The 26,319-nt window shown below is 37.4% G+C and overlaps 1 protein-coding gene and 2 pseudogenes across 3 annotated transcripts; 1 reads left to right on the top strand and 2 right to left on the bottom strand.

Annotated features, from left to right (window-relative positions):
* The first annotated feature begins 4,975 nt into the window (after positions 1–4,975).
* LOC149030173 (5'-3' exonuclease family protein) lies at positions 4,976–16,120 on the top strand. 3 transcript variants are annotated; one of them, XM_089142491.1, is made up of 8 exons: positions 4,976–5,347; positions 5,423–5,518; positions 5,817–5,987; positions 10,805–10,986; positions 11,182–11,404; positions 11,586–11,721; positions 14,386–14,858; positions 15,573–16,120. In XM_089142491.1, the coding sequence occupies exons 1-8, from the start codon at positions 5,153–5,155 to the stop codon at positions 15,840–15,842; spliced, it is 1,746 nt and encodes a 581-aa protein (XP_088998617.1). In that variant the 5' UTR covers positions 4,976–5,152; the 3' UTR covers positions 15,843–16,120. The 3 variants fall into 3 exon arrangements, with proteins under 3 accessions (XP_088998617.1, XP_088998616.1, XP_088998618.1); XM_089142490.1 differs by having other exon boundaries at positions 5,423–5,596; XM_089142492.1 differs by having other exon boundaries at positions 5,263–5,347; positions 5,415–5,596.
* A 175-nt stretch (positions 16,121–16,295) lies between these two features.
* LOC149030172 (dehydration-responsive element-binding protein 1A pseudogene) lies at positions 16,296–17,458 on the bottom strand (annotated as a pseudogene).
* Positions 17,459–24,749: 7,291 nt separating this feature from the next.
* LOC149030171 (dehydration-responsive element-binding protein 1A pseudogene) lies at positions 24,750–25,586 on the bottom strand (annotated as a pseudogene).
* Positions 25,587–26,319: the final 733 nt, after the last annotated feature.

The raw sequence follows: 26,319 nt of genomic DNA, 5'->3' as shown, positions 1-26,319 counted from the left end.
TATAAAATTACTAGTTCTCTCCTAAAAAAAAAAAAAAAATATATATATTTGTTGACTCTCAAACAAATAAATAAATAATAAAAAAGGGGAAAAAATGGTACCAGGAGATCCAAAAATCTCCAGGCAGACTATGTAGCCTTAAAAGGCTGAAAATGTTTAAATCCTGGTGGTTAGAACTTTATTGTAAGTCCATCTTTAGTTTTGGACAGGAGGTTTTCTCTTAAGTATTTTTAATAAAAAAAATTAAATGTCGTTTGACGAGGAAGAATTGTTTTCTTTGTTTTAAAAAAGAAATTGTTTTATTCTCATACCCACTGTATGCATGCCTTGTAGTTCTATTTCTTTGTTTATTCTCTCTGGTTGGCGGTTGTATCTTTGATGTGTTTCCTCTTTGAAATCCTTACATCATCGTCATCCCTGGTTAGTTGTCGTTATTAGTGTTGCTGCACAATCCTGTTCGTCCCTTCAGTCGGTTAAACCTGCACAGATGAGCTCGACCGTGGAGGTTGAGTTTTCACCACCGATGATTTAGTTAGAAATCCGACTAAGGAAGGCAAGAAAGTAATGAACAATAATAATACGAATAGTGATAATTCTATTCAGTGTACCTTTCTCTTGTGCTCTTTTACCTTTTTATAGATTTTCTATGTACGAGTTTGAATGAGACTCAAACCCTCGTTAGGTTGTGATGAGAATCTTAGTCCTTGAGCCCTACTCGAACACAAGTAGTAGAGTCCTGGGTTGAATACTGTTTCTTTGCTAGAATCTTATTCAGATTTACCTTATTATTCAACTTTGTATTTATCCAACCGACCTTGACTTGGTCCGAATCAAATGTCGAACTAAGTTTGAACCTAACTCACGTCTAGTCGTTTCTCCTGGACCGGTTTAAACTCGCTCCTTCTGGTTTATTTATTCTTTCCTCATCAACTAGAAAAATCTTTTCATAGAAAAGATATATATTAAATGGAGGCTCTGCAACAACATCATAGGTTCATGAGAGCACTGCCGCCAGCACCACACAACAAACACCTCAAATTGATCCTCAGATGATCCATCACCGCCTCAAGGAACTTGGCATTCGTCGTAGTTCTCCGTTAAGTTCTCCGTTAACTTACAATTTCCATGGTCAATTAACCACTGGGTTGCCACTAGTTGAAGGAGAAAAGAAGTAGGGTTTGAGAATTTGGGTTTCCAAAAGCTTGAAGAACTACTAAAGAACATTTTGGAACTTCCATTGAGGGAAAATATTATGAATTTGTTGATTTAGCATTTTAGGCGTGCCATATTTTATATATTTAAAAAATCATATTATTCTAATTGGATAAAATCTTAATTGGATATTATCCTATCTGATTAGCCGTATCCGATTACTTATCGAATGGATATTGTTAATGACTAAAATGGTCATTCTATATCCCCAGTCTGAACCGACGGTTGACGGTCCGACCATTACAACCCAACAGATCCGGCCGGTTCATGGTAGGCCGACCACATTAAAAGTCCATCTTTATAGCATATGGGGGGGGGGTAGACTCCTACCACCAAACAACTGGAAAAGATAATTAGTTAGGTAAAAGGACTCTTCTAAAAGAGTTACTCTCCTACAACAACTCATAGCAGGTTATTTCGAATATAACTCTATCACCATACATTATATAAAGACCTCTGGTAAACACTAGAAGGCAGGTAATCATACTTCTTGTGATCAATTACTTGAATTCTCTATTGAGTAGTTGAGATCAGATTATTGGTACTGACTTGTTCGTCGGAGACGTACCTCGACCCTCCAAGGTCGAGCTCGTATCTTGCAGGTTTCTTGACAGGGAAGGACGAGCGAGATTCCGTATCAACATATATATATCTTTCGATAATAAAATTTTCGGATTCGAAGATCCTTAAATGAATACGAACGTGAATTCGAAAGCAAATTCTGATTTTTCATTTATAGGTCTAGACAAGCAGTGATCCCCTCTCTAAGATTTTTTTATAACTTATATAATTTATTATTATTATTATTTAACAACAATAACACGATTAATATAAATGCTTTTAAATGATGTCAAACGTCAACTATTAGGGATTTTCTTACCCAAAAAAAAATAACTTATAGCGATTGAAAGAAGGGTCATGTGTGGTCATTATTATTATTATTATTATTTTTGTGAAAACAGACTGAAATTTATTTCTTTATTATTGTTATTTTTGTTCCGTTAAACAAAAGTCTATTTGATGAAAAGAGCATCTACAATCACTGACCCTTTTACCATACGATATGTCTGGAAGAGCCACATTAACCAAGGGCATGTGAGTTTTTCCTAACTCTTTTTTTTTTACTGTTATAATTAAAAATTTTAGTGAGAATATATATATATATATATATATATATATATATATATATATATATATATATATATATATATATATATATATATATATATATATATATATATATATATATATATATATATATATATATATATATATATATATATATATATATGTGAGTAAAAAAAGTTGAAAAAAAAAAAAAGAGGTAGAAAATCTAATGATAAGAAGGATGAAGATGAATGTGGTGGAGAGAGAGACAGATAAGACTCGTTGTGCTCTACCAATGTTATTGATGAAGATGAGATGTGTTAGACCTGAATTTGAATTTGAAAGAAGTTGAAAGTGGATCAGGGGTTTTTTTTTTTTTTGGTGTGAAACTTGACTTTATTCAAAAAGGAAGGCTACAAAGCCGAGGCCTCACCAACCAACAGACTGGCTAGCCAAGGAGAATCAACGGGCCAAACAGTCTGGAGCCCAACAGACTGACCCTTTTGGGCCAAGGAATGGGCCAAAACATTGCTCATCCTTGGAATATAAGAGACAGATACAAAGACCGGTGGGGCTGACATGGACCTTATATCTTGAATCACAGGGAGGATTTCAAGAGGTGGATGGTAATCTAGTTTTTGTAGGCATCTAACCACTTCTGCACAATCACTCCAAACTTTCAATTGATGGAAGCCTCTAGCTGCCGCGAACAAAATTGCTTCACGAATTGCTTCTGCCTCTCCCACCAACGCTGAAGACATATCCACCCTATTTAGTAACCCGAATAGTTGGGATGCAAAGCTTTCCAGCTCCTTCAATTTTCTCGGCCACAGCCTGAGATCATTACTAACATTGAGTTGTCATTGAGTATCACATCTTATAAAGAAATATGTGTATCAATAACTACCTTTCTCCTACAAAAAAAGGAAAAATATAGACACCAAAGCTATCTGTTTTGGTAGAACACAAAAGCATGTATTTGTTCATCGATAAGTTTGGGATGAAAAAGTAATATCTAAGTTCATCTATTTTACGAAAAAAAGGGGTAGTGTATGGTGTAATATCAAATGCCCCACATGGGTGCCCTGAAAGCTGGATTGAGACTTGTTGAGCACAAATAGCTAATTAAGGCCCTTTTTTATATCAATTCTCATTCTCTATTATGCCTATTTAACAGAAATAAGTACAATAATTCATTATTGGTCAGGAATGAAAAATGATTTGACGAATTTTGTCAAAAATAATTATGAAATGAAAAATAAATTTGGGTGTCAAAATAAAAAATTGTTAGAAAATGATAGTGAACTAGTGAGAAAAGAAGGAAAATGTATGATTTTTACAAAAGAATGTGTAATGACTATTTTATCCCATCTTAATTATAAAATTTTCTTGTGTATGCGTTTCCCTGCTCACCTGCCTACTATTCTTTCCGCCTTCTTCTCCTCCCTCATTTGCTAGGAAAACCAGATCTGGAGTTTTTTGCTTCAATCTGTTGTTTTTCCTGTCGAACTCTCTCATCACCTCATCTTTTTGTTTCGTTAGTCTCATCGCCTGTAGCATACTTTTCTCTCCCATCTCTCATTCTCCATCTTTTCCACCTCCCACTTCATTCGGATAAAATAAATAAATAATTAAAAAGTTAAATAATATCTCTAGTTGCAACGACCTTTTGTGCATACTGCGGAACAACTCTAGATTTGGAAGTACAAGTTCTTCTGTGGCGAGCTTTACAGGTATGCCTCTATGGTAGTGACCGATGGTAGGTCAGAACTTTCTCCGCAAAATTGATGCTACCAACGCGACAACCGAAAGTTCGCCTTTGTGGCGTGTTTTGTCTCCGCCCTTGTGGCGTGTATCATCGGTTTAACTGTTGCTGTCTTTGGTACAGCTTTCGTTCTAAGAGTTTATTGGACTTGATCCATCCCTTAGCTTGAATGACCCTGTCTATTGCATGTATGACAGTTTGGTCAATTTCCGCTTTTTGCTTTGGTCTGAACCTTGTGTTGTCATGCATCTCTTTTTCCTTTTTTATGTGTGTCTGTACTTTTCTTAGTTTCTAAATGAAGTGTTTCATTTCTTACAAAAAAAAAAAAAAAAAAAAAAACTATAAAATTTTAAGTAAACATGTACATAAATGAAAAGAATGAAATTCTCACAATAATTCATAATAGACAAAAAATCTATTATAGATTTTGGAGGTTTTTTATTATTTTAAATAAAAATAAAACTGATAATAGATACCAAACAATTTAAAATAATGAAAAATTCTGAATTGAGAATGATAATTGATATAAAAAATGTTGAGGTTTATTTGCAAGTCACATATTTTAAATGGACTGGAGACAGTCCTTGGGTTGATGGGGGTAGAAATGGGCTGTGGGCTGGGCTGGGCTGAGTGGGGGAGACGGGGAATCTTGGGTGGAAAGGTGAAGGGGTTGGGAAGAACTGTGGGCTTGGATCATCGAGGGGTGGGCCTGGGTCGGGAGACGGAAAGAAGAAAGAGGTTGGGCCACGTGAAAACAGAATGAGCTGGGCCAAAGCCCATTCGCCACTTACATCGGCAACGCTGAGACTCCGAGCCTGAGTGTTCACTGGCTCGGTGTTCACGAAAAGAAACTCCTAAACTTCTGAGGTATTATAACGTTAGGATTATTTTAGACCGTTGAGGTACAAACCAGCCGTGATTGCAGACGCTAAGCACCAAGAGTCTATGAAGCTCTGGTTCGACTTTCCGACAACGGTGGTGGTGGTTGTAGGGTTTTGCATTGATTGATAGAACTGGGTAGGATCGAAAGGAGCATTCTTTCGCTTCTGCGGAGAGTGCCAAGTAGGCATGGGCGTGGGAGGGAACTTTTGGGATTTACTCAAACCCTACTCCCGAAACGAAGACTTCGATTTCCTGAGAAACAAGAGAGTAGCGGTAGACCTTTCTTTCTGGATCGTTCAACATGAGACTGCCATTGGAAAGAATGCAAGGAGTCCTCATCTCAGAGTCACATTCTTTAGAACCATTAATCTCTTTTCCAAGGTAATTTGTTACTCTCAAGTCTCAAGCTTCTTTCTTCTGTTTTGTTTTTCACTCGCTTAGCATACAGAATTGCAGTTTGGAGCGTTTCCGGTCTTTGTAGTTGATGGGATTCCCTCCCCGCTGAAGTCAAGGGCGAGGATCGAACGCTTCTTTCGATCGTCCGGCATTGATGTGAGTACTCTGAAATCAGACGAAAGAGTTTCTGTCGAAAGGAATCGGGCATTTATGAAATCTGTTCGGGAGTGTGTGGTGAGCAATTCCACCGCTGCATTCCATCCTACCCTTTCCCCCTTTTTGAAATTTGAGTTACTTTCTGTTTTCCTTCAAAATTAAGATTAGTTTTCAATTTCATTGCCTTTATCATTAAGCGTCAAATCTAGGCTATAATTGTTGTTTAGTACTTTAGTTCTCTCTTTTGTTTGGGAATATCCAGTGAAACTATTCTGAGGGCTGGTTTTTGATGTTCTAGGAGCTGCTCGAACTCCTTGGGATGCCTGTATTAACAGCAAAATCTGAAGCTGAAGCACTGTGCGCTCAATTAAACAGTGATGGTCATGTAGATGCTTGCATCACTGCTGACAGTGATACTTTTCTCTTTGGGGCTAAGTGTGTGGTAAAATGTCTGCGGCCCAACTCCAAAGTAAGCTAGTGCACCATTTTTATTCCCACCTGTTACTGTTTCCACATATCAGATTTTGTGCAGAAAGTGTTTTCCCACAATTTATTACCATTACTCTTCACCAAAATAATAATGATAGTTGAGGATTGTTAGTTACCTACAATGTATTATGCTTTTCTTTGACACAAACCAGAAATGGTCCACTGACCAAGCTTCAACGAGGAGATACTTTACTGGATATGATTTTTCTAATGCATATACAAAATATAGGTTAGGGAAGCTATTCAAGATAGTGATTTAACAAGATCAAATGTGTGCATGAAGTCTAAAATGGACGTGTAGGTTGATGTTATGAAAAGTATAAGATGGAACAACACATGTTCTGCAATCTTGAATTGTTAATGCAATATCTTGAATGGTTTGATGATACTTGGTATATTAGACTTGATGAATAGTCAGCTATTGCATCTGTATGGTCTAATGTAATAACTGGTATAGAGACATAATAACAAAAGGTTTCTAAAGTTCTCTAGAAACCACTATAGGAATATTTAGAAGAGTTATGAAGGTCATGTTGATGCAGGTCCAGCACCAAGTTGGCCAATTTCCCTTTGAAATCAACTATAGGGTTGATAAATATGGGTGTTAGACCTTTGTTCAAAAGTTTTACTTCGTGATGGGCCTACTCTATGGGTCCATTAGTGGATTTTAATTTGCGGCAGCAGCTGCCTGCTGCCGCCGACGGCGGTGATTTTGCCACGTCTGCGAAATTTAAGTGGACGGTTGAGATTAAATAAAGAATGTTTATGTGTTTACATTTTAAGGATTAAATGTTTTTAATTTACAAACCAAGTCCCCCATGACTCGGGGTTAATTTCACCTTGGCGCGGGGTCCCCGCCGGGATCGGGCGCGTGCCCGTCTCCCTCTCGCTGTGTTTGTGCCCGCCGCCGGGGTCGTTCGGTGTTCATCGCCTGGCCACCGGTCCGGTTCTCGTTTGGCTGCCTTGCTATACTTGAAGGAAACCAAGATCGATGGGGGGACAAAGAGGGGGAGGAGGACTTGTCTTGCGGGCTTTTGCTCTCAATTTCTTCAACCTTGTTGGCGCGCGCCCTTTATAGATTTCGAGGAGAGATCGTGTTAGATGAGATCTAGATTTAAGATTTCGCGGTTTTATTCTTTGGGCGCGAATGGAGGCCTTCATCGTCCGGAGAGGCGGATTTCCCCGTTGGTCACCATGTCGCCGTCTCGGCTGCCCGTGGGTCGGCGGTGCGGGCGGCCATTGGCAGTCGCGGAGGGGCTTGCGAGGTGTGTGTCAAGGCTTGCGGTGAAGGGGCTTGCGGAAGAGAGGGCTTGCAGTTAGGGTTTTGCCGTCCAAGAAGCTCGGTTCCGTGAATGGGTTTGGTGCGGGGTGTGTTTTGTGATTTGAAACTTTTTAAACTTTTAAATGTAAAATCAAATTTTGCATAACCGTCTGATTTCCTTTTGCTTATTATGTGTCTTAATCCCAGCCATCGGCAGCAGCAGGCAGCTGCTGCCGCATATAAAAATCCGTCCATTAGTATAGTGTTTAGGCCAAATACAATTTTTTTTTTTTTTTTTGTTTTTAAATTTAAATTAGATCAGGTCTATCAAGAGTAGTGTGCCTTATCAGCCCTGATACACATAAGTAAACAGTCCTTATTAGGTTTGTAGGTTTGTCCTCTTTAAATCCAACTTAGTTTTAATTTTTGAGTACAACTAGGAAAGTCAGTTTAAGGCGGAACAGATGGGGATTTCAGAATTCAGATTATGATGAATAAAGAATGTGTTGCCGCCTAAGAGGAAGGTGTCAGTAGCTTCTCATCAGTGGTTAGGTATCTCAAGGTGATTGAGCAAGCAATCTAGGGTTTTCTAATTGAAGGATTCTCCTTCGGCAGAGCTTGTAGCCTAGCTTCACTTCTCTCCCTCATCATTTTTCCCATTACAAGACTTGTGTTACAGGTAAGTAACAAGTCAGGACTGATTCTGATTCCACTCACCTTCCATATTTTAATTGTCGTTTTTACAAACCTGACCCATTCAGCTCTCTCATTATCTTCATAAACCCTAGACTACACAGTTGCCAATCCCTCCATCAGAATCCTACCCTTTGCAGATCCCTTAATCCTTACCTACCATTGACAATTTGACACTTGATCCCAATTTTAGCCCTTTTCAACCCCACCCAAAACCCAAAACCCTTACTCCTTAGATCCCAAAAGCCTAAGCCTAAAATCCTAATTCTAAAACTTTAAACCCTAACCCTATTTTCAAAAACCTAGCTCCACAATTACCAAGTTTTCTAGAACCCTAACACCTTAACCCTAGCCCTGTAATCCTAATCATTCCCTCTATGGCCCACCTGAGAGCTCCAAAAACCCAAAACCAGGTCGACTCCCCTGGAAACCCTAACCCTACTTTCCAGAGTTGAGAAGTTCAGGTCAGCAATCTGTTGTACGGATAAGTCAGAAACAGATAATAATTAGGAAATCTGTTAGTTTTATAAATCAGAAACAAAGGCTGAGTTTGAGACTTCAATTTCACTAGTGAGAATTCTGTTTTAGCCCCAAGCAACAACATGACTCAGTCAACCCTAGTTCTTGCCATAGTTGTCAAGGTGTCACCTAGGCGTCTAGGCAATCAGTGTGTGAGGCGACCTTCACATTATATCTTATGATGTGCTTTAGGTGGTCGCCTTGGGCATGTTGAACGCCTTGATGGTCAAGGCTACCGTCTTATTCAGGTTTTTATTTTATTTTATTTTTGAAACAAAGATCCTAAGTCAAAAGCTATTAATTTAGATGCTTATCTAACTATATTTATTGGATAATGTATCAAAACTAGCCTATATATTAGATATATGGGATCACTTTCAAATAAAAAAATTAGAAGTAAAACCACTGTATCTTCTTCCTAGTATCTTCTTTCTAACTGCGCAGCAATACATAAAACACTCAAAGTCCCTTACCTAAAAACCCTTCTCAAGACTTACCTTCTTTCATCGCAGGACTCTCTTGTCTCTTCTCCTTTAGAAAGTTTAGCTCCGGTGACCCTTTGGTTACTTGCAAAGTCTTATTCGAGCAGGTTCTTGATTATGAATTGAATAGTTGATGATAGTATAATACTTTATATCAAAATTATGAATTACTAATTTTATAAAAAAATTCACGTAGTACTTAAATACTTGTAATTTATTTAGGACTTGGTTAGTTACTATATGTGTTTTTTTTGGTATGTTGGATGACTTAAGGTAGCCTAATGCTAGTATTGTATGGGATGTACACTAAAAATGTCATTTTAAATGCCTTGACCGCACCGGAAGCGCCTTGGCGGGCACTTTGTTGCCTCAACTAGCTTTGCCTTGTCACCATGACAACTATGGTTATGTTGTGACCCGAATTGTTGTACCCAATTTCGAAGATGGACTTCCACCGACATATTTTGGTGGACTACCCTAATGACTTGTGTTTGGAAATCTGTGGTGCAAGCGGAGGCTTGAGCCCATCATTGATCTCGGTATGCGGAGGGGGCGGTATGATATGACCCACCCCAATGGATCGACCTGTTTACCCAATTGTCTATATATATGTATCTTATGTTCACATACCACATTATTGAGAGATTTGAAATTTTCGGCTTGGGTTTTGGGTGAGAGTTCTTGTAACGCCTTTCTTGGTGATTGGTTTTGAGATGTCTCCTGCTGTACTTCTTCTACATAGTGAAAAGATTGTCCTTTTTGCCTGTGGACATGGCACACCACGGTGTGGGCGGGGGCGGGGTTTGGGGGGGGGGGTGTTGGGGGCCCCAGGCCGGGGGGGTGTTCTTTTAAAAAGTGTGGTTCGGGGCCTTTTTTTTTGTGGGTTGGTGGGTTTTGGTTTTTGGGGGTTGGGCGGGGGGGGCGGGTGGGCGGCCGGGGCGGGCGCGGGGGCGGTGAGGGTGGGGGCGCCCGCGGGGTGGGGGCGCCGCGCCTTCATGGTTCTCTTTTGGGCGTGGAGCGCGCAAGCCTGGTGTGTGAACCACGTTAAATCTCTTTTTGTTTTTCATTTTGTTTATTTTTGATTTGCTATTTTGTGGTTTCATTTTAACACAAGCCCTAACCCTAATTCTAGATTCTAGGGGAGTCAAATCTCTCATTCAGTTATACAGACGAGTCTAAAGCAGAGGACTTATTTCAAAGTTAAGAGCAGTCTTAGAACTTTGTTTGATCCCATCATTCAGTTATACAAACATGTCTGAAGCAGAGAACTTATTTCAGAGTTCAGATCTGTCTTTGAACTTTGTTCGAACCTAAATAGGAGCTTGAATCAGTCCTGGCCGAAATCTCATGAACCCCTAATTGTGCTGCTATTCATCTAAAGTTGTTGGAAGAACTGGCCCTCATTCACTTGAGGCTACATTAATGGAGGTCTGCTTAAAGCTAGGCAAATATAACATATGACCTCCAAACTTTATGGTACACGCCCACAAGATTTTAGAAAATCTAAAGCACTATCTTTTTCTTAAGGTATGATCAGTAATGCCAGCTTCTTTTATTAAGTTTGAGTTATTGACATGTTATTGATGGACTTGATTGGGATTGTATTGGTGCCATCAGTGGCACCCATATCCACGTCATAGTATAGGCTCACAAACAAATACCCTATAGAAAAAGAAATTGAGATGCCCATTCTCTATGTTTATTTATTTCCATTGCTTTGGTTCACAAGCGCCTCCCTTTTACTCTTTCCGTTGTCTTTTGTGATCATTATACAAATATGCATTTGCATTTTCAATTGGTTTTTCACCTCCCTAGCTGGTATGAGCATCAGACTTTATGCAGGAACCATTTGAATGCTACTACATGTCAGATATTGAAGCTGGTCTTGGGTTGAAGAGGAAACAATTAATAGCCATCTCTCTTTTGGTTGGAAATGACCATGACTTGACTGGGGTACAAGGAATTGGGCTCGATACAGCTCTACGCTTTGTCCAGATGTTCCCTGAGGAGGAGATTTTGAACAGGTACGATTTCTACCCCTCTTCCTATTGAGCACCTGCTTTTACTTTCCTTCTTTACACTTGTCTTTACGAGTTTAGATATAGAAGCTGCATTGCAGATGTAGCAATTCTCAATATCGTTTGACATATTCTTGTTTTTCTTCTTCTTCTTCTTCTTCTATTTATTTATTTATTTATAAATATCTATATCAAGTCCAGGTTGCATGAAACTGGCAGAGCGGATATTGCATTGTCTCAGGATGGACCAAGTCCATCGGAGAGCTCTTCTAGGATAAAATCTCCTCATTGTTCATATTGTGGGCATCCAGGCAACAAAAAGTCTCATCTCAAGCTTGCTTGTGAGTATTGTGCTGCTATGGGTAATGAGAATTGCATGCAAAAGCCAATGGGATTCAAATGTGAATGCTCTTCTTGTGATATGGTACATTTATCTTTGATATCACTCCTTCCTAGAGCTTGAAATGACTTGCTAACTTCTGGTGGTAGACTGGTTTTTACATATAATGCATCTTAATATATTTTGCCGGCCTTTGCTTTGGGACATCTCAACGTTGTAGTTGCACATCTACCTCTAAAAGCTGTTCATGGTGTTTGAATTGCAGGATCAGAAAAGCAAGGAACTGAAGAAACACGAAAATTGGTTACTCAAAGTTTGCAGAAAGATTGCCATTGAGCAGAATTTTCCAAACAATGAGATAATTGAGATGTATCTAAATGACCAGCATGGAAATTTCACAGGTAAACTTTTTGAAAGTTAAAAGTCTGATTTTTTGACAAATTGTACCTGATGGATACTTCCCTATGTGAGTGGATATCTTTTGCTGTGGAGTATGGACTAACAATGTCATACTGGTGTGAATTCTCAAATCAGTTGCCAATAACAATATATATGTCCACAAGGATATTTTCGGGTTGGAGTAATTTTTTAGCATTGCAATCATATAGGTGAGGGGAATGACAGGAATGGATGTTGGAATGTTGGAAGGGAAGAGGGGAATCTTAGCTGAAAGTTTCAGCTTTTTGGATGGATAGAAGTGGAGACATGAGGGAAACCTAGGGTGTGTACAGTAACTTCCTGGTCTTTTTTTAGTGGCTTTGGGTTCACCATACTTTTTGGTGTTTCCTGAGCTTTTTTGGGTCCTGAAACTCTATATGGTAACTCCAGAAAAAAAGGGTTCTGTGGTTAGAAGAAACAAAAATCTGTATGGGACGTGTTTGACAAAAATGCTTCTCATCAGATTTTATCACCTAAACTGAGTTAGAAATTAGTAATGCAACTCTCCATGTTCAGTGCTTCACATCAGATTTTATCACCCAAACCAAGTTAGAAATTAGCAACTCTACATGTTCACTCTTGTTTGTCTTTCCTTCAAGAAAGCAACCCCTAAGCCTAATATATTTTTGAGTACAATCCATTCTCCACATCCTCCACTATCACACAAAATTTACTTCACAATCCTGATAACTTTGATCTTACAACACCCAAAGATTCAGTTGTCTTATAAAAACCAATTGAAGGATAGTCTGCTCTCTATATCCTTCACTGTCGCACAAAAGTTACTCCAAAGTCCTCATTACTTTGATATTACAACACATAAAGTTTTATGAACACCAATCAGAGGACTGTCTTCTCTCCGTTAACCTAAAGCCAAAACGATAACCTATTTGTTAAACCCAACACTTGCACTTTCCACTTTCAATTACCAAAAATGTGTACCTAAAAGAAGAAATCAACCACACAAGCAACTTCTTTTCAATTTAGCCTCTTCAAGAACTAGCTCAAATGTTGTGTGTTTAATGGACTGGTTATCTTTTTGGCATGGTAGGCAAAAACAAGGTTTTGACAAAAATTTTGGTTGGAAACCTGGTACTTTTTTGGAAATTTCGACCATAGGCTTTAGGCCTTATATGACCTCCATTTCATCTGATTTCTTTCTCCTACCTTTTTAAAGCATAATAAGCACAATGGAAGTAGAATTTTGCCACAAAAAAAAAAAAAACCACTGAAAATTTATCATTCAAGTATACTAACAAATGACTAGTTCCGATAAGTACAAACTGTATTGCATACAAGCATAGAATCATCAACATACATGAATTGTTTGATAGAATGATTACATGTATAACAAGTTAACAAAATACAATGACCAACTAAATCAAGTGATAGTTGAAACCCATATATCATGTATGCATATGTATTTTTCCAAAATCCATAATTTAAAACATAGTTTTCAAAATAGAAAAAAATAGTAGTAAAAAAATAAAAAAATAAGTTTAACAACACACGATCATAGATCATAGTCTTAGAATAAACATATATTAATTTCAAGGCAATACGAGATCATTTAAGGCATGAACAAAACAAAAATAAAAAATGGGAAGTTTGGAACTGTTGGGAATGGTTCATGCTTCACATTTTGTTGCTGCCAAAGCTCCCTTTGTAGCTGTTGTGGCTTAAGAGGTGTTTGGAGGCAAAGGAGGACCAAAAGAAGAGGGGTTTGAAGGCAAAGGAGTTGTGGAAATTAGGTGAAAATGGGATAGAAACCAAGAAAACTAAGGAATTCCTCACTTATCCTTCCTATGTTTCCTGCGCATCGATCTTAGCATTCTCATCCTTCCACCCAAAGCTTCACCATATGATACTTCTTAACTGCCAAACATTTCTCCCCGTTCATAGTAGCAGGTCAAACAGCAGTCCTGTAGAACTTCCATTTTAAGCTTTAATGGAATGTGGTGGTTACATGGTAACTTGGTCTGACCTCACCCACTTCATCCACCTCACTTTAATTCTTTGTGATTTATCAGCATCTGTATCACCATCTTTGCGTATGATAGACCCAGATATTTGAAATGGTCACTTGGTGGTATTTCTCTCTCCTCAGATTTTACTATGTCATCATCCATTAGGTGTGACTAAAGTTACACATCATGTCCTCAATCTTTTATCCATTAATATTAAAGCCTCTTGTTTCCAAGTTCAATTTCCACAGCTTTAACTTAGTCCTAGTCCTTGCTTTGTCTCATCCACCAGTGCAATATGATTGGTGAAGAGTATATAACGTGGTGCCTTGTCTGGGATAGTTGGATGTCCTCGGTCAGCTCATACATGATAAACAAATAGGTGTTTAGGGCTGAACCTAGGTGCTTCCCTTGGCCTCTTTTAGATCTTGCACATTCACGCCCTCATACATATCTTTTAATCACCTCCATATGGTAACTTATGCTACTGGGAGCAGTTTGTTAAATTTAAAAATGTAAACGAGACCTTCCTGGATAATTTTATGTTTTTAATTTTGCTTTGATCAAGACCTATTAATTTGGTAGAGGCTGTGCTATCAGTACCAACTCAAGCAGTGGCTTCAGATTCTTAGTAATTTTCAGGAATTCGTATTTTATTTGCAGAAAATAAGGGCCCTTCTTTGAAGTGGGAAAATCCCAGCACTGAGACACTTGTTGACTTTCTAGTTTACCACCAACATTGGGAGCCATCATACATACGGCAGAGGGTGCTGCCATTGTTATCCACTATTTTTTTGCGAGAGAAGGCATCGAGTCTGGCAGAAGGCTTGTTATTATATGGACAGTATGAATTCAGTTCTATTGAACATGAGAAGATAAGGTATGGCCAGCCATTTTATGTAGTCAAATGGAAGAAAGCTGACATTGTGGGCAGTGCTATCCATATGGTCCCAACAGAACTATCTGACCAACTGACGGTAGTAGAATTGGATGGAACCACCGAGTCTGTTGACGGTGAGCTTGATGACCCAGAGATTTTGGTTGCTAGTGACCACCGGTTTTTAATGACTGATGAAAATATGGAGCTTGTTCGGGCTGCATTTCCTGAAAAAGTTGAGAAATTCTTGCAAGAGAAGGTATGCTGCCTCATCTTTCTTTTTTACTAATTAATTACTGGCTACAAGTTGATTTAGACTGTGGGCCAAAAGAATTTAACCTGTGATGTTCTGTTCCTATTCCAGTTTACCTAAAAGATGTGGCCTGCTTATGTGGTGCTGTACTTGGTTATGTGTATTGGCCTCTTGTCTTTTCATATTTGTATGGCACTTTGGGCATGCATCAACTCATGGACTTACCCAGGGTTAGGGGTAGGAAAAGGTGCTATACTGGTAGAACTGTCTGTTATTCGTCCAAGTACCTGTTCATCATAGATTATGAGTTCGGGCTCTTTTTCACAAAATAGTAGTGCTGCTCCCCCCCCCCCTCCCCTTTTCTTTTCTTTCTCTTTTCTGTTGTTGATAAGCTGGGGCTTTGATTCATTGGGATGAGTTTTTTTCTTCTGGGCCTTCTTGTACTGTAACCCCTTATTTATTTTATTTTTTAAATTAACTATCAAGAGAAAAGGGGGGGGGGGTGTTGTTTGGGTTGGAAAGAGGGGGTTAAAAAACCTGGTTTCTTAAGCAGATTTCCTCAGTTTTAGCTGGTTTGAAATTTGTACTGGGCATTTGTATTCCTTCTTTGCTGGTTAAGCAAGTTGTTCTGTGTTTCTATTTAGTCAAGAAGAGATAAATTGTTACATAATGATTTTTTTACCTGCTTGGTTGGGTGTGTTTTCATGAATTCTTTTACAGGCAATGAAGGAGTCAAAATCACTGAAACGGAAATCCAGCTGCCAATCCGGTGGAAGTGGAACCAAGGGCAAGGTTGAATCAAAATCAAGTGGTGTTCAGCTCAGTATCACCGAGTTTTACCGTTCAACGAAAGTAGTGGTTCAGTCAAAACAGGGCGAAGAACCATCCAAAATTTCAGCTTCTAATGGAGCTGAAAGTTTGGAAGGAGACAGAAAGTTGTACAGCCCTAACTTATCTAAGTCTGTAAGGCGGCGTCTGCTGTTTGAATAGGATCTGCCCCTTGATGTATGTAAATAGTTTCACATCACCCTAGTCTAATTAAGAATGCTAGTTCAAGGGATGATAGTTTTACATTTAAATTTTGCCTTCCAACCTAGAACTTTTAGTTGGAGGGAATTTGAGAAGTTCATCTGTAATTATCCATCCTATGGGGAAATGTAGAGAGCGAAGATGTTTATATCTTGATTGTTTTGTTTCTTCTATCCTTGATATGTAATGGAGGTCTCTTGAAGGAGTAAAATGCCCTATTACCTTGAGGCCCATTGAAGCTTAGAAGAGAGAAGAGATATTTATTTTTCTTTCTTCTCATGTGGTTGATAGAACATGAAAAAAAAAAAATTTTTTGGTCCCTGGTTTTTGTATATAGGAGATGAAAAAAATATTCTTCTATTCTAAAATAAAGAGAAATTTTCAGTCCCACTCCTGAGTCATGTCATTATTTTAATTGTCAATTACACACCCTATAGGTTGAAAATTATATTAAAAAAATCCCCTACAGTTAGAAAATGGCAGTTATGTGCTGATAAGTAAGTTAAATATTTGAAAAGGACAAAGAATAACCTTCAATGAAATCCTATGCTTGACTTGTTTCTTGACTTCTTTTATCTTTTGCCACTTTTTCATTTCTCAATCATAAATTCTTACAAAACTTGAGAGAGGGGAGATAAATTTTGATTACTCAAGGAGACTGACTTATAAATTGGATGACTCTGAGTGACACTAATATTAGGGAATAACAACTCAAAAGGATGAGATTGAAAATTTTCCTATAAAATAAACATGATGATAATGCAATGGTTGATTTATATATACAATATCATTTTTCAAAATTTTCATTCTTCAAATGGAATGACTCCATAAAGCCATGTCAGCATCAAATTCCACGTCATCCCAATAGAAGCCACCTCCAATAAGAGTTGGGGACAGTAATGCCATGTCTTCAAGCATCCTGGGTATTTCAGAAACATCTTCATCCATGAGAAACAAGGCAGTTGAAGTACTTGAACCAACAGTAGTAGCAACTAGTAGTAACAGTAGCACTTGAAATCTCATTCTCATCCACCTTCATTTCATTGCAATATTGCATTAATCCCATAGTCTCCACAGGCCTGAACGCCTCAGCAGCCTCGGCAGCTGCTCTCTGTATATCCTTTGCATCAGTAGTTTCCGGCAACCGCAATCTCGAAGCAGAATCCGCAAAATTGAGACAGGCAGAACGACCCCTGAGTGCCATTGCAGCAACATCATGAGCCCTTGCAGCCATTTCCGCAGTGGGAAATGTGCCAAGCCAAATCCTTGATTTCTTATTAGGCTCTCTCATCTCGCATACCCACCTATCAGAGTTTCTTCTCCGAACTCCTCTGTATACTGGGTGCCGAGTTTCTCTGAACTTCTTCCGCCCGGCACGTCGTTTTGGGAGAGAAGAAGCCAATACGAGCTCTTCATCGGAGGAAGAAAAGAAGGTGGTGGTTGGCCGGGAATCAGTGGTGGTGTAAGACGTTGAAAGCGTCTCCGGCAGGTCAGATGTCAACGATGAGAAGAACTCCATTTCAGTTGAAAGTGAATGAAGAAAATATTGAAAAGGTTTTCTGGGTTTGTAATGTTGGCGGCTCTGGATTCTGGATTCTTTCAGCAAAGTGTATATATAAATAAGGATTCGATGATGCAGGGACAGCTTACGCTTTTCACGCGGGAAGTACAGGCGAGATGACAGTGTGTACCCACAGACTGAAAGTAGAAATTTATTACTCACGTGTCTGTTTTCTCCTGACTGAGACGTCTCACGTGCGGCATGTCAGGTGTTACTTGTATACGTCTCGCGTGCGGCATGTCAGGTGTTACATGTATCTTATATTCTTATAGGAGATGCAAGTTGCAACACAGTCAAAACACGGAATCTGACGGTAATAAGGAAACAGCTAGCAGCCAACCGTACCTGAGTTGTCAAAGATCTCTGTCTCTCTGATGGATGGCAATGGAAGCTTTTTTTAAGGTTGCTGCGATCAAATGCTCGAGAACTTGGCCTATACACTGTACCCAAAAACGTGCGCTAATTCATGTACCAAGCCAATTTTTTTTTTTAAATAAATAAAATATTTCTTAGTAGGGTGTCAGCAGTGCGGTTTGGGAGGGTTTCGAATCGATTTCGGTTTCGTGTGATTTGGGTTCAGGTTGACTAATGGTTTAAACTCGGGTTAACTAATGGTTTGAGCTAACAATTTATGATAAATAAGAATAAAACAAAATTGAAATTGTTAAGCTAAAATTTTAAGCAAAACAAAATTATTATCGATCGATATCTATTAGAAAATTAAAAGTCATTCCATATTGTAGAAAACTCACCCATCTTATAGAAATCAAGAACCTAGATAGTAAGTAGTAACATAGAGACGGTAAGCTCATTTCTTAGACTCTACTTGATGGTCCTCCAAAAACAAATACTTAAGTCAAAAACCTTTTTAAATTCCATTTTGTGCTTTCATTGATTGTCTTGAAATTGTTTTCTTTTTGTGAGAATGTAGATTTTTTTCCCTTTCTATGATTTTTTTTGATGATATTTAGGTTGATATGCAAAAGAAATGTCTTTAGATTGGATAAATATTTACTCAATTTAAACAAACTTAATACATTCAGTTGGACATCTATATTTAATATTTATGATTGTTCATTTCAAGTAGTAAAATGACTATTCAATCTTTGAATTCATGTTTAATTTTTCTAATTGTATATATCAACTACCTATTGATAATATGACAATTCAAACAGTATTTAATGTAAAACAACAAAACGAGTTATAATGGGTTGATTTTGGTTTTGGGATGGTGCGGGTTGTGCCTCCCTCAACCCAAATACAATCATGAAGGTTTGATTCGAGTTGGTTTGAGCTATAACAGGCCAATGCAATTCAATTTTAATGGTTTGGGCTGCAAATCGACACCCTACTTTATGGGCAAGCAAAGTTTTAGAGTTGGAATCCTCTATCTTGACGGGTAGACTTCTCAATGAATCGTCAAAATTCACCTACGAGTTCCCATTTTGTTTACCGAAAAATATATGTATCTATAAGATAAGCAACTGGATTCAGATTCAGATAATTGCTTATTAGATCGGATAATATTTGGTTAGAGTAAATATTTTCTATTTATTTTGAAAAGTTTAAAGATATAGTACATTTAAATTTTAAATGGTATATCATCAAGTGATATTTTGGCCCTCACTAATATTGAACGAGTTAATCCTAATTAATAGGTTGAAAGTTGAAACTCACCCTAAACCCCATCAATTGTCCATAGCCAATTGGCTAAATTATGAAAAAACCATTTGATTAAACAATTTTCTCTAAAAAGGACTGATAATCAAATTTGAAATAGATAATCGAAAACAAGAGAATAGAAAATCGAAAATAGAAATTGAAAAATGACAATCAACAATAAGTAATCAGATAGTTTATTGGATCATATAATTATCAGATATCCAATAAAGTTATGGATTCAAATTTGGATTCATTTTATAAATTTTCATCGGATATCAGATTGGATTCATAAACCAGTAATCACCAATTGGATATAGGGGTGTCAATAAAACCTTGTTGAACTGCCCTGGCCCAGACCGGCCTGAACTCGACCCTATTTCCGCCTGATTTTTTCAACCTTAAGGGTGGGCTTGGATTACAAAACAATGAACATTGACAGGCTCAAGTCAAGTTCATGTTTAGCCTCTGGGCCATTCCCACCCTATGTTAATTAAGTTTAATTAAATTTATAATTAAAAGTTACTATTATGTCAATGGAGAGTTGTTTAGGTGGAATTTCAAATATTAGGACCCACTCCGTCACCTTAGGGTGTAGGGTTTATGCTATTCTGCTATTCTCTTGTGCGTTGTGGGTTCAAAATGTTTTCTCACCGTTTGAGTTGTATCTAGTAAACATACTAGCTGAAGAGATTCTGGATGTCGAATAAAGAAGAAATAGAAGATTTCAACTAGAGACATGGAAAGCTTGTCGCTCTTGAGATATTTTTTAAGGGCCTGTTTGGTTATCTGAATCCAGAGATTTCAAATCACTGGATTCATGAATCAGATATTTATACCTACTTGGCTGTAAAACATTCATGGATTCATGTAACCAAACAGGCCCTAATAGATTGCATGTTCAACTGAGTCAATTTGCCTATAAAAATGCCTGAAGTTTTTATTCAAAGTAAGAAAGAAGTGGTATTTACTGGAAGGCGTTGTGGATTAAGGGCATGTACTAGAACACTTTTTTGTGTTGTGGTTGCAGGTGTTTACAAAGATCCTTCTAACCGTTGAAATTCTAAATGGGAGTGGGATATATTTGGATCCGTGTTGCTCTCTTTGTTGGAATGGAGATAGATTTCCTAGACCATCTGTTTTTTAAATTTTTTATGCTTTTCAAGATTTGGGAGGTAGTGTACCAAAAATGTTATTGGCACGCACCATCAAAGGTTAGTTCAATTGATAATACTAGCACTTCTTATTGAAGAAGTTATGGGTTCAAGTCTCCTTGTAATATATGTAATAGTCCCTATTCTCCATTATAAAAAGTTGACTATCAATTCCCAAAAAAAAAAAAAAAAAAATGATTCGAATCATTTCAAGCTTTCACTCTTTTCTGAAGAAATTGAAAGTGCATCAAGAAGGAATATAGAGGAAGTTTCTCTATAGATTGTGTAGAGAGTTTTGCATTGTGTGCCATGTTTGAAGGGAGAGGAGTTTGCATACATGGTTCTTGAATTCTTGTATGTTGGCATAAATTTGGGCTAGTTGCTATTGAATTTCGACATTTAGAGAGAAGTTGGGAGAGGGTAGTAAACCAACAAGTGAAAGACAATTACTATAGAGTGACTTAGGGTTTCCAAATTGCTTGGGTAGTTTTTCTTCCTTTGGTACTTTGTGGTGCTTGGAATTCTCTACTTGAGGAGCTTCGTCTTAAAAAACGTCATCATATTTTGTTGAGTTCTTTTTACTAGTGACTCTCTTAAATGAGGGTGAAACTATACCTTCCTTAAGTACCAAATATTACTTGTAACTTATTTTATTATTACTAGTTACTCATACTTAATAGGGTGAGTAACTAGACTTGTAAATGGATTAGATTTGGCTCGAAGCATCAATACCCGAATCCGAATAGCAAAACCACTATCCAAATCAGAATCCGGCAGAAATTTTGAAAATGTATCCAAATTCGAATCTGGAACTTTAACGAAGATCCAATAATAATCCGATCTGATAAACTATCCAATTATTGATTGGTGACTATATATATATATATATTTACGATTTTTAATTTTCGATTTTGATTACCTTTTTCGAATCCGATTATTAGCCTCTTTTTTAGAGAAAAAAATTAATATTTTATTCTAACCAGATAATATCCAATTTCCGACTATCCGGTTACCGATTATTGGCATTCGAATCCGATTATCATCAATTTTTAGATAATTTTTTTTGAATCCTTTACTTTATTTGGATAATTTTTTATCCAGATATTATCCAATCCGATAAACAATTATCCGAATCCGATTGCTTAACAGATGGATACAAATATTTTCCGGTAAGAAAGTTTTCTGATATGGATATTGTTAAACGAATACAAATGCAAATTTAGAGGCAGACTTCGGCTATCAAAATTCAAATGACGAAAATATCCGGCAAATCAATCGTTTTGAATGGTTGACTTCACCTGTGACTCTTTAAAAAAAAATTGGGCTTCATTCAATTTATCAGAGTTAGAAACTGCACAGGCCTAATTACTTTAGGCTGCGTTTGTTTGCTGGAATAAAGGTGGGGTGGGAAAGTTCTTGAAAAAAGTATAGATTTCTTATTTTTCCCTTAAATCCCAAAATTGTAAATTGTTTGGTTGTTTGGGGTGAGAAAGTGAGAGACAAGTTTCTTTGAATCAAAGAAACTTGTTTAATGATGTGGCACCCTAACTTTCCCATCCTAAGCCATTTTAAAACCCAACAAATTTGGTGAGACTTTGTGTGAAAGTTTGGAAAAGTAAAAGTGATGGCTTCCTCAAAAGGCTACGGCTTAGCCAAAGTCAGATTCCATACAAATATATAAAATAGGAATAACTCAAAGTCGTCACTGCTGGGGCATGTAACTATTTCGCCGAAATTCGGTGATTTCACTCCCTGGCGAACCGAAACCAGGGGGCAAAACGATATCGGCGGGATATCGCTGATTTCTGGCCAAACCGGCGATTTTCGGCGATAACACCACCGTTGCAAGCCTACTTGCAGGTTGCAACACCACCGTCCATGTAACATCAACGACTTTCAGACAAAGATGGAGAAGGAAGATGAACCATATATGCATTTTGAACCACGTGAACTACACACGTGTTTCATGTAAGACATAAAATTATAAAATAAAAAAATAGTGACATCTCTTACCTTGACTTGACTAGTGAGAGACGCGATTTGACTAATATGTATTACTTTTTATATTTTAATACATGACCAGCTGATAGTTGACACAATGACACTAACATTTACATTTTTATGTTATACATTATTTATATAATTAATTTATATTCATATTATATATTATTTTAAAAGTTTAAATCTCAACTTGGCGATATTTCACCCGGTTTGTATCGCCAGGTTCGTCGGGCAAAATATCTTTCCTTGGCTGGAGCCTGGAGGCCTTCGTTTCGGACGCGCACAGTGAAATGGTGATGATTTGTCTACTGTTGACAAAAAAAAAAAAAAAAAAACTGGTGATGACATGCTATTTTCCACTGATTGGAAACATAGTTGTGCACCACTGGATTTCTCACACGTTTTTTTCTAATGACGTGGCTTATGATGACAGGGTCGAGCGAATTAGATTTTACCAAACCCAACAACGATAGATGGATGACGATGGCAAGAGTACCCTGAAGATGTCATGTGATGTGTCACAGAAAAAGAAAGACAATGTTGCCTGTCGCTCACCAGTGCAGTCAGGTGAGGTTTGGAAGTAGAGTTCGTAGGGTCGCAAGGCGTTGCCACCACTTGGTTGGCTCATCGCTGTACTTGTCTTGTGTCTCTTGAATTTTGGCTCATCGCATGCATGAGGAGTCACACGCGCAACACGTTCTCAACGTGCTCAAATTCAATAAATATATCTAATTACCAACAAAATTCAATAATTTTACCAAAAACTACAAAATTCAATAAATGTATACTACCAATGAAATTCAATGAATATACGCGTATACATGAAGTACCTACTTTGTAGCTAATGTTTCTAACTATGTATGGGGAGTGTCTCTATCAAATCCTTCACTTTAAGGAAGAAAAACACAGGAGTATTTTGAGATCTTTTATCTTTGTGGTATCTTTCCCACCTAATTTGTCCAACCACATAACCTGTCCATGTCAATCAGGGCTTATTCCTATCAGCCATGTGTGAGTGCAGGGGGATGGAGGCACAAGTAACTTAGGTGAGAGGATCTCTACGCTCATAGGTAGCAAATAACATTGTTTTTACATTTTTTTATCATATGTATAGAAGAGGCGATTTCATCGTTGATACACCTTGTCAATGCTCCGAGGTGGAACTTCCTCTAAAATATGCAATAGAAAATTGTGAGGATAATGCAATATCGACCCTTGTAGTACAATATATTCAAACTCCAAAAAACATGGATATTATATTGACAACTAATTATATACTCCCATTTTGTCACTTGCATAGAGAAGAAACATAAAATTGGAAAACAAGTTCTTTAGAGTAAAACTTATTTCTTATTAAATAAATTTTTTAATCCTAAAAGAAAACAAGAATTGGTTTGATAAACCTTCAAGAGTTTTTATTTTAAAAAATATTATAAACAATTTTGAGTGTTTCTAGAAGTAAAACCACTTTGATAGGCATTTGATAAAACTTGCTTTTGAAAGCGAAAAGAATATTAATAAGTTCTTAGCAAAGTTCTTATGTTTAGAATACCAAATTTCATGAATATTTTCACAAACTATCTCACTTAAATTTAGCCTGCACCAAACTGTTGTTTCGAGAAACAAAGACATCAACAATAGTTATAGTTTCGCCAAAACTATTTCTTAATATTAAGAAACAACCTCAATGGGAAAAATGGTTGAATGATTTCATATGAGAAAACCTCAAATACAGGCAGCATACATCACATGAATAACAAAGCTTGAGAGATAGGGGATTAAAAAACGGTTCCTGAATAATGTTTTTGAACTTTGGATGTGAGATTAATATTGAAAAGGGTAAATATCACTTACCTCCCCTATTAGCTAGACAAATAATACTTACACCCCCTCTTAGTTGGATAATATCACTTATCTCCCCTCTTACCTAGCAAATATATCAAACACCTCCCCTCTGTTAATTTTCTCGGTTAAATTTAACTTTTACTGTTAAATATTTTTCTAAATCCCAAACTACCATAAATAAAAATATTTTTTATTTAAACCCTAAATTACCCTAATCACCCTAGCAGCTAAAATACTAAATTACCCTCAACTAAAATAATTGTTAAAAACCAAAACACCATAGTTAAAACCCAAATTATATTTTTAGCGAATGATAATTTGGATTTTAGAAAAATATTTAACAATAAAAGTTAAATTTAACCGAGAAAGTTAACAAGAGGGGAGGTGTTTGATATATTTGCTAGGTAAGAAGGGAGGTAAGTAATATTTTCCAACTAAAAGGGGTATTTATCTAGCTAAAATGGGAGGTAAGTGATATTTACCATATTGAAAATGGATAAATAAAAATTAGAAGAGTCGGATGGTATTAGTAAGAGAGAGTCATTGATGACGAATAAATTGAATGACTAAGAATGACACTAATATGTGTACCCCAAAAAAAATGACACTAATATTAGGGAATAAAGATGAGATTGAAAATTTCCCTACAAAATAAACATCATGATAATACAATGATTGATTTATATATACAATATCGTTTTTCAAAATTTTCTTTCTTCAAATGGAATGACTCCATAAAGCCATGTCAGCATCAAATTCCACGTCATCCCAATAGAAGCCACCTCCAAGAAGAGTTGGGGACAGTAATGCCATGTCTTCAAGCATCCTGGGTATTTCAGAAACATCTTCATCCATGAGAAACAAGGCAGTTGAAGTACCTGAACCAACTGTAGTACTACTTGTAGTAGCAACAGTAGTACTTGAAATCTCATTCTCATCCACCTTCATTTCATTGCAATATTGCATTAATCCCATAGTCTCCGCAGGCCTGAACGCCTCAGCAGCCTCGGCAGCTGCTCTCTGTATATCCTTTGCATCAGTAGTTTCCGGCAACCGTAATCTCGAGGCAGAATCTGCGAAATTGAGACAGGCAGAACGACCCCTGAGTGCCATTGCAGCAACATCATGAGCTCTTGCAGCCATTTCCGCAGTGGGAAATGTACCAAGCCAAATCCTTGATTTCTTGTTAGGTTCTCTCATCTCACATACCCACCTATCAGAGTTTCTTCTCCGAACTCCTCTGTATACTGGGTGCCGAGTTTCTCTGAACTTCTTCCGCCCGGCACGTCGTTTTGGGAGAGAAGAAGCCAATACGAGCTCTTCATCGGAGGAAGAAAAGAAGGTGGTGGTTGGCCGGGAATCAGTGGTGGTGTAAGACGTTGAAAGCGTCTCCGGCAGGTCAGATGTCAATGATGAGAAGAACTCCATTTCAGTTGAAAGTGAGTGAAGAAAATATTGAAAAGGTTTTCTGGGTTTGTAATGTTGGCGGCTCTGGATTCTGGATTCTGGATTCTCTCAGCGAAGTGTATATATATAAGGATTCGATGATGCAGCGACAGCTTACGCTTTTCACGCGGGAACTACAGGAGAGATGACAGTGTGTCAGTGTGTACCCACAGACTAAAAAATAGAAATTTATTACTCACGTGTCTGTTTTCTTCTGACCGAGACGTCTCACGTGCGGCATGTCAGGTGTTACTTGTATCTTATAGGAGATGCAAGTGCAACACAGCCAACACACGGAATCTGACGGTAATAAGAAAACAGCTAGCGGCCAACCGTACGTGAGTTGTCAAAGATATCTGTCTCTCTCTGATGGCAATGGAAGTTTTTTAAGGTAGCTGCGATCAAATGCTCGTGAACTTAGACTAAACATTGTACCCCCCACAACAAAACAAAACAAAAAAAAAAAAAGAAGGAACTTGTTCTAAACGTGCGCTAATTCATGTACCATGCAAAATTTTCTCCTTTAAATAAATAAAATATTTCCTTAGGGTAGGGCTTCGAGTAGATTTAGATTTCTTGCGATTTGGGTTCATGCTGACTAACGGTTTAGACTCGAATTAACTATCGGTTTGGACTAATAGTTTATATGATATATAAGAAAAAGAACAAAAAAGAAATAGTTAAGCTAAAATTTTATGCAAAACAAAATTACTATCGGTCATATCTATTAGAAAATTCCATATAGTAAAAAACTCACCCACTTTATAGAATT

The sequence above is a fragment of the Hakea prostrata genome, chromosome 1, assembly GCF_041222555.1.
Source record: "Hakea prostrata isolate BN-2017 chromosome 1, UWA_Hpros_2, whole genome shotgun sequence".
In the NCBI taxonomy this organism is placed as follows: Eukaryota; Viridiplantae; Streptophyta; class Magnoliopsida; order Proteales; family Proteaceae; genus Hakea; species Hakea prostrata.
This window is presented reverse-complemented; position numbering and strand designations above follow the sequence as displayed.

Excerpts from the sequence above, each read along its gene's own strand:
- LOC149030173 (XM_089142490.1), top strand. The coding sequence starts at position 5,153 with ATGGGCGTGGGAGGGAACTTTTGGGATTTACTCAAACCCTACTCCCGA. Across the intron at positions 5,988-10,804 it reads GTCTGCGGCCCAACTCCAAA|GAACCATTTGAATGCTACTA; the intron begins GTAAGCTAGTGC and ends GACTTTATGCAG. Across the intron at positions 10,987-11,181 it reads GAGGAGGAGATTTTGAACAG|GTTGCATGAAACTGGCAGAG; the intron begins GTACGATTTCTA and ends TATCAAGTCCAG.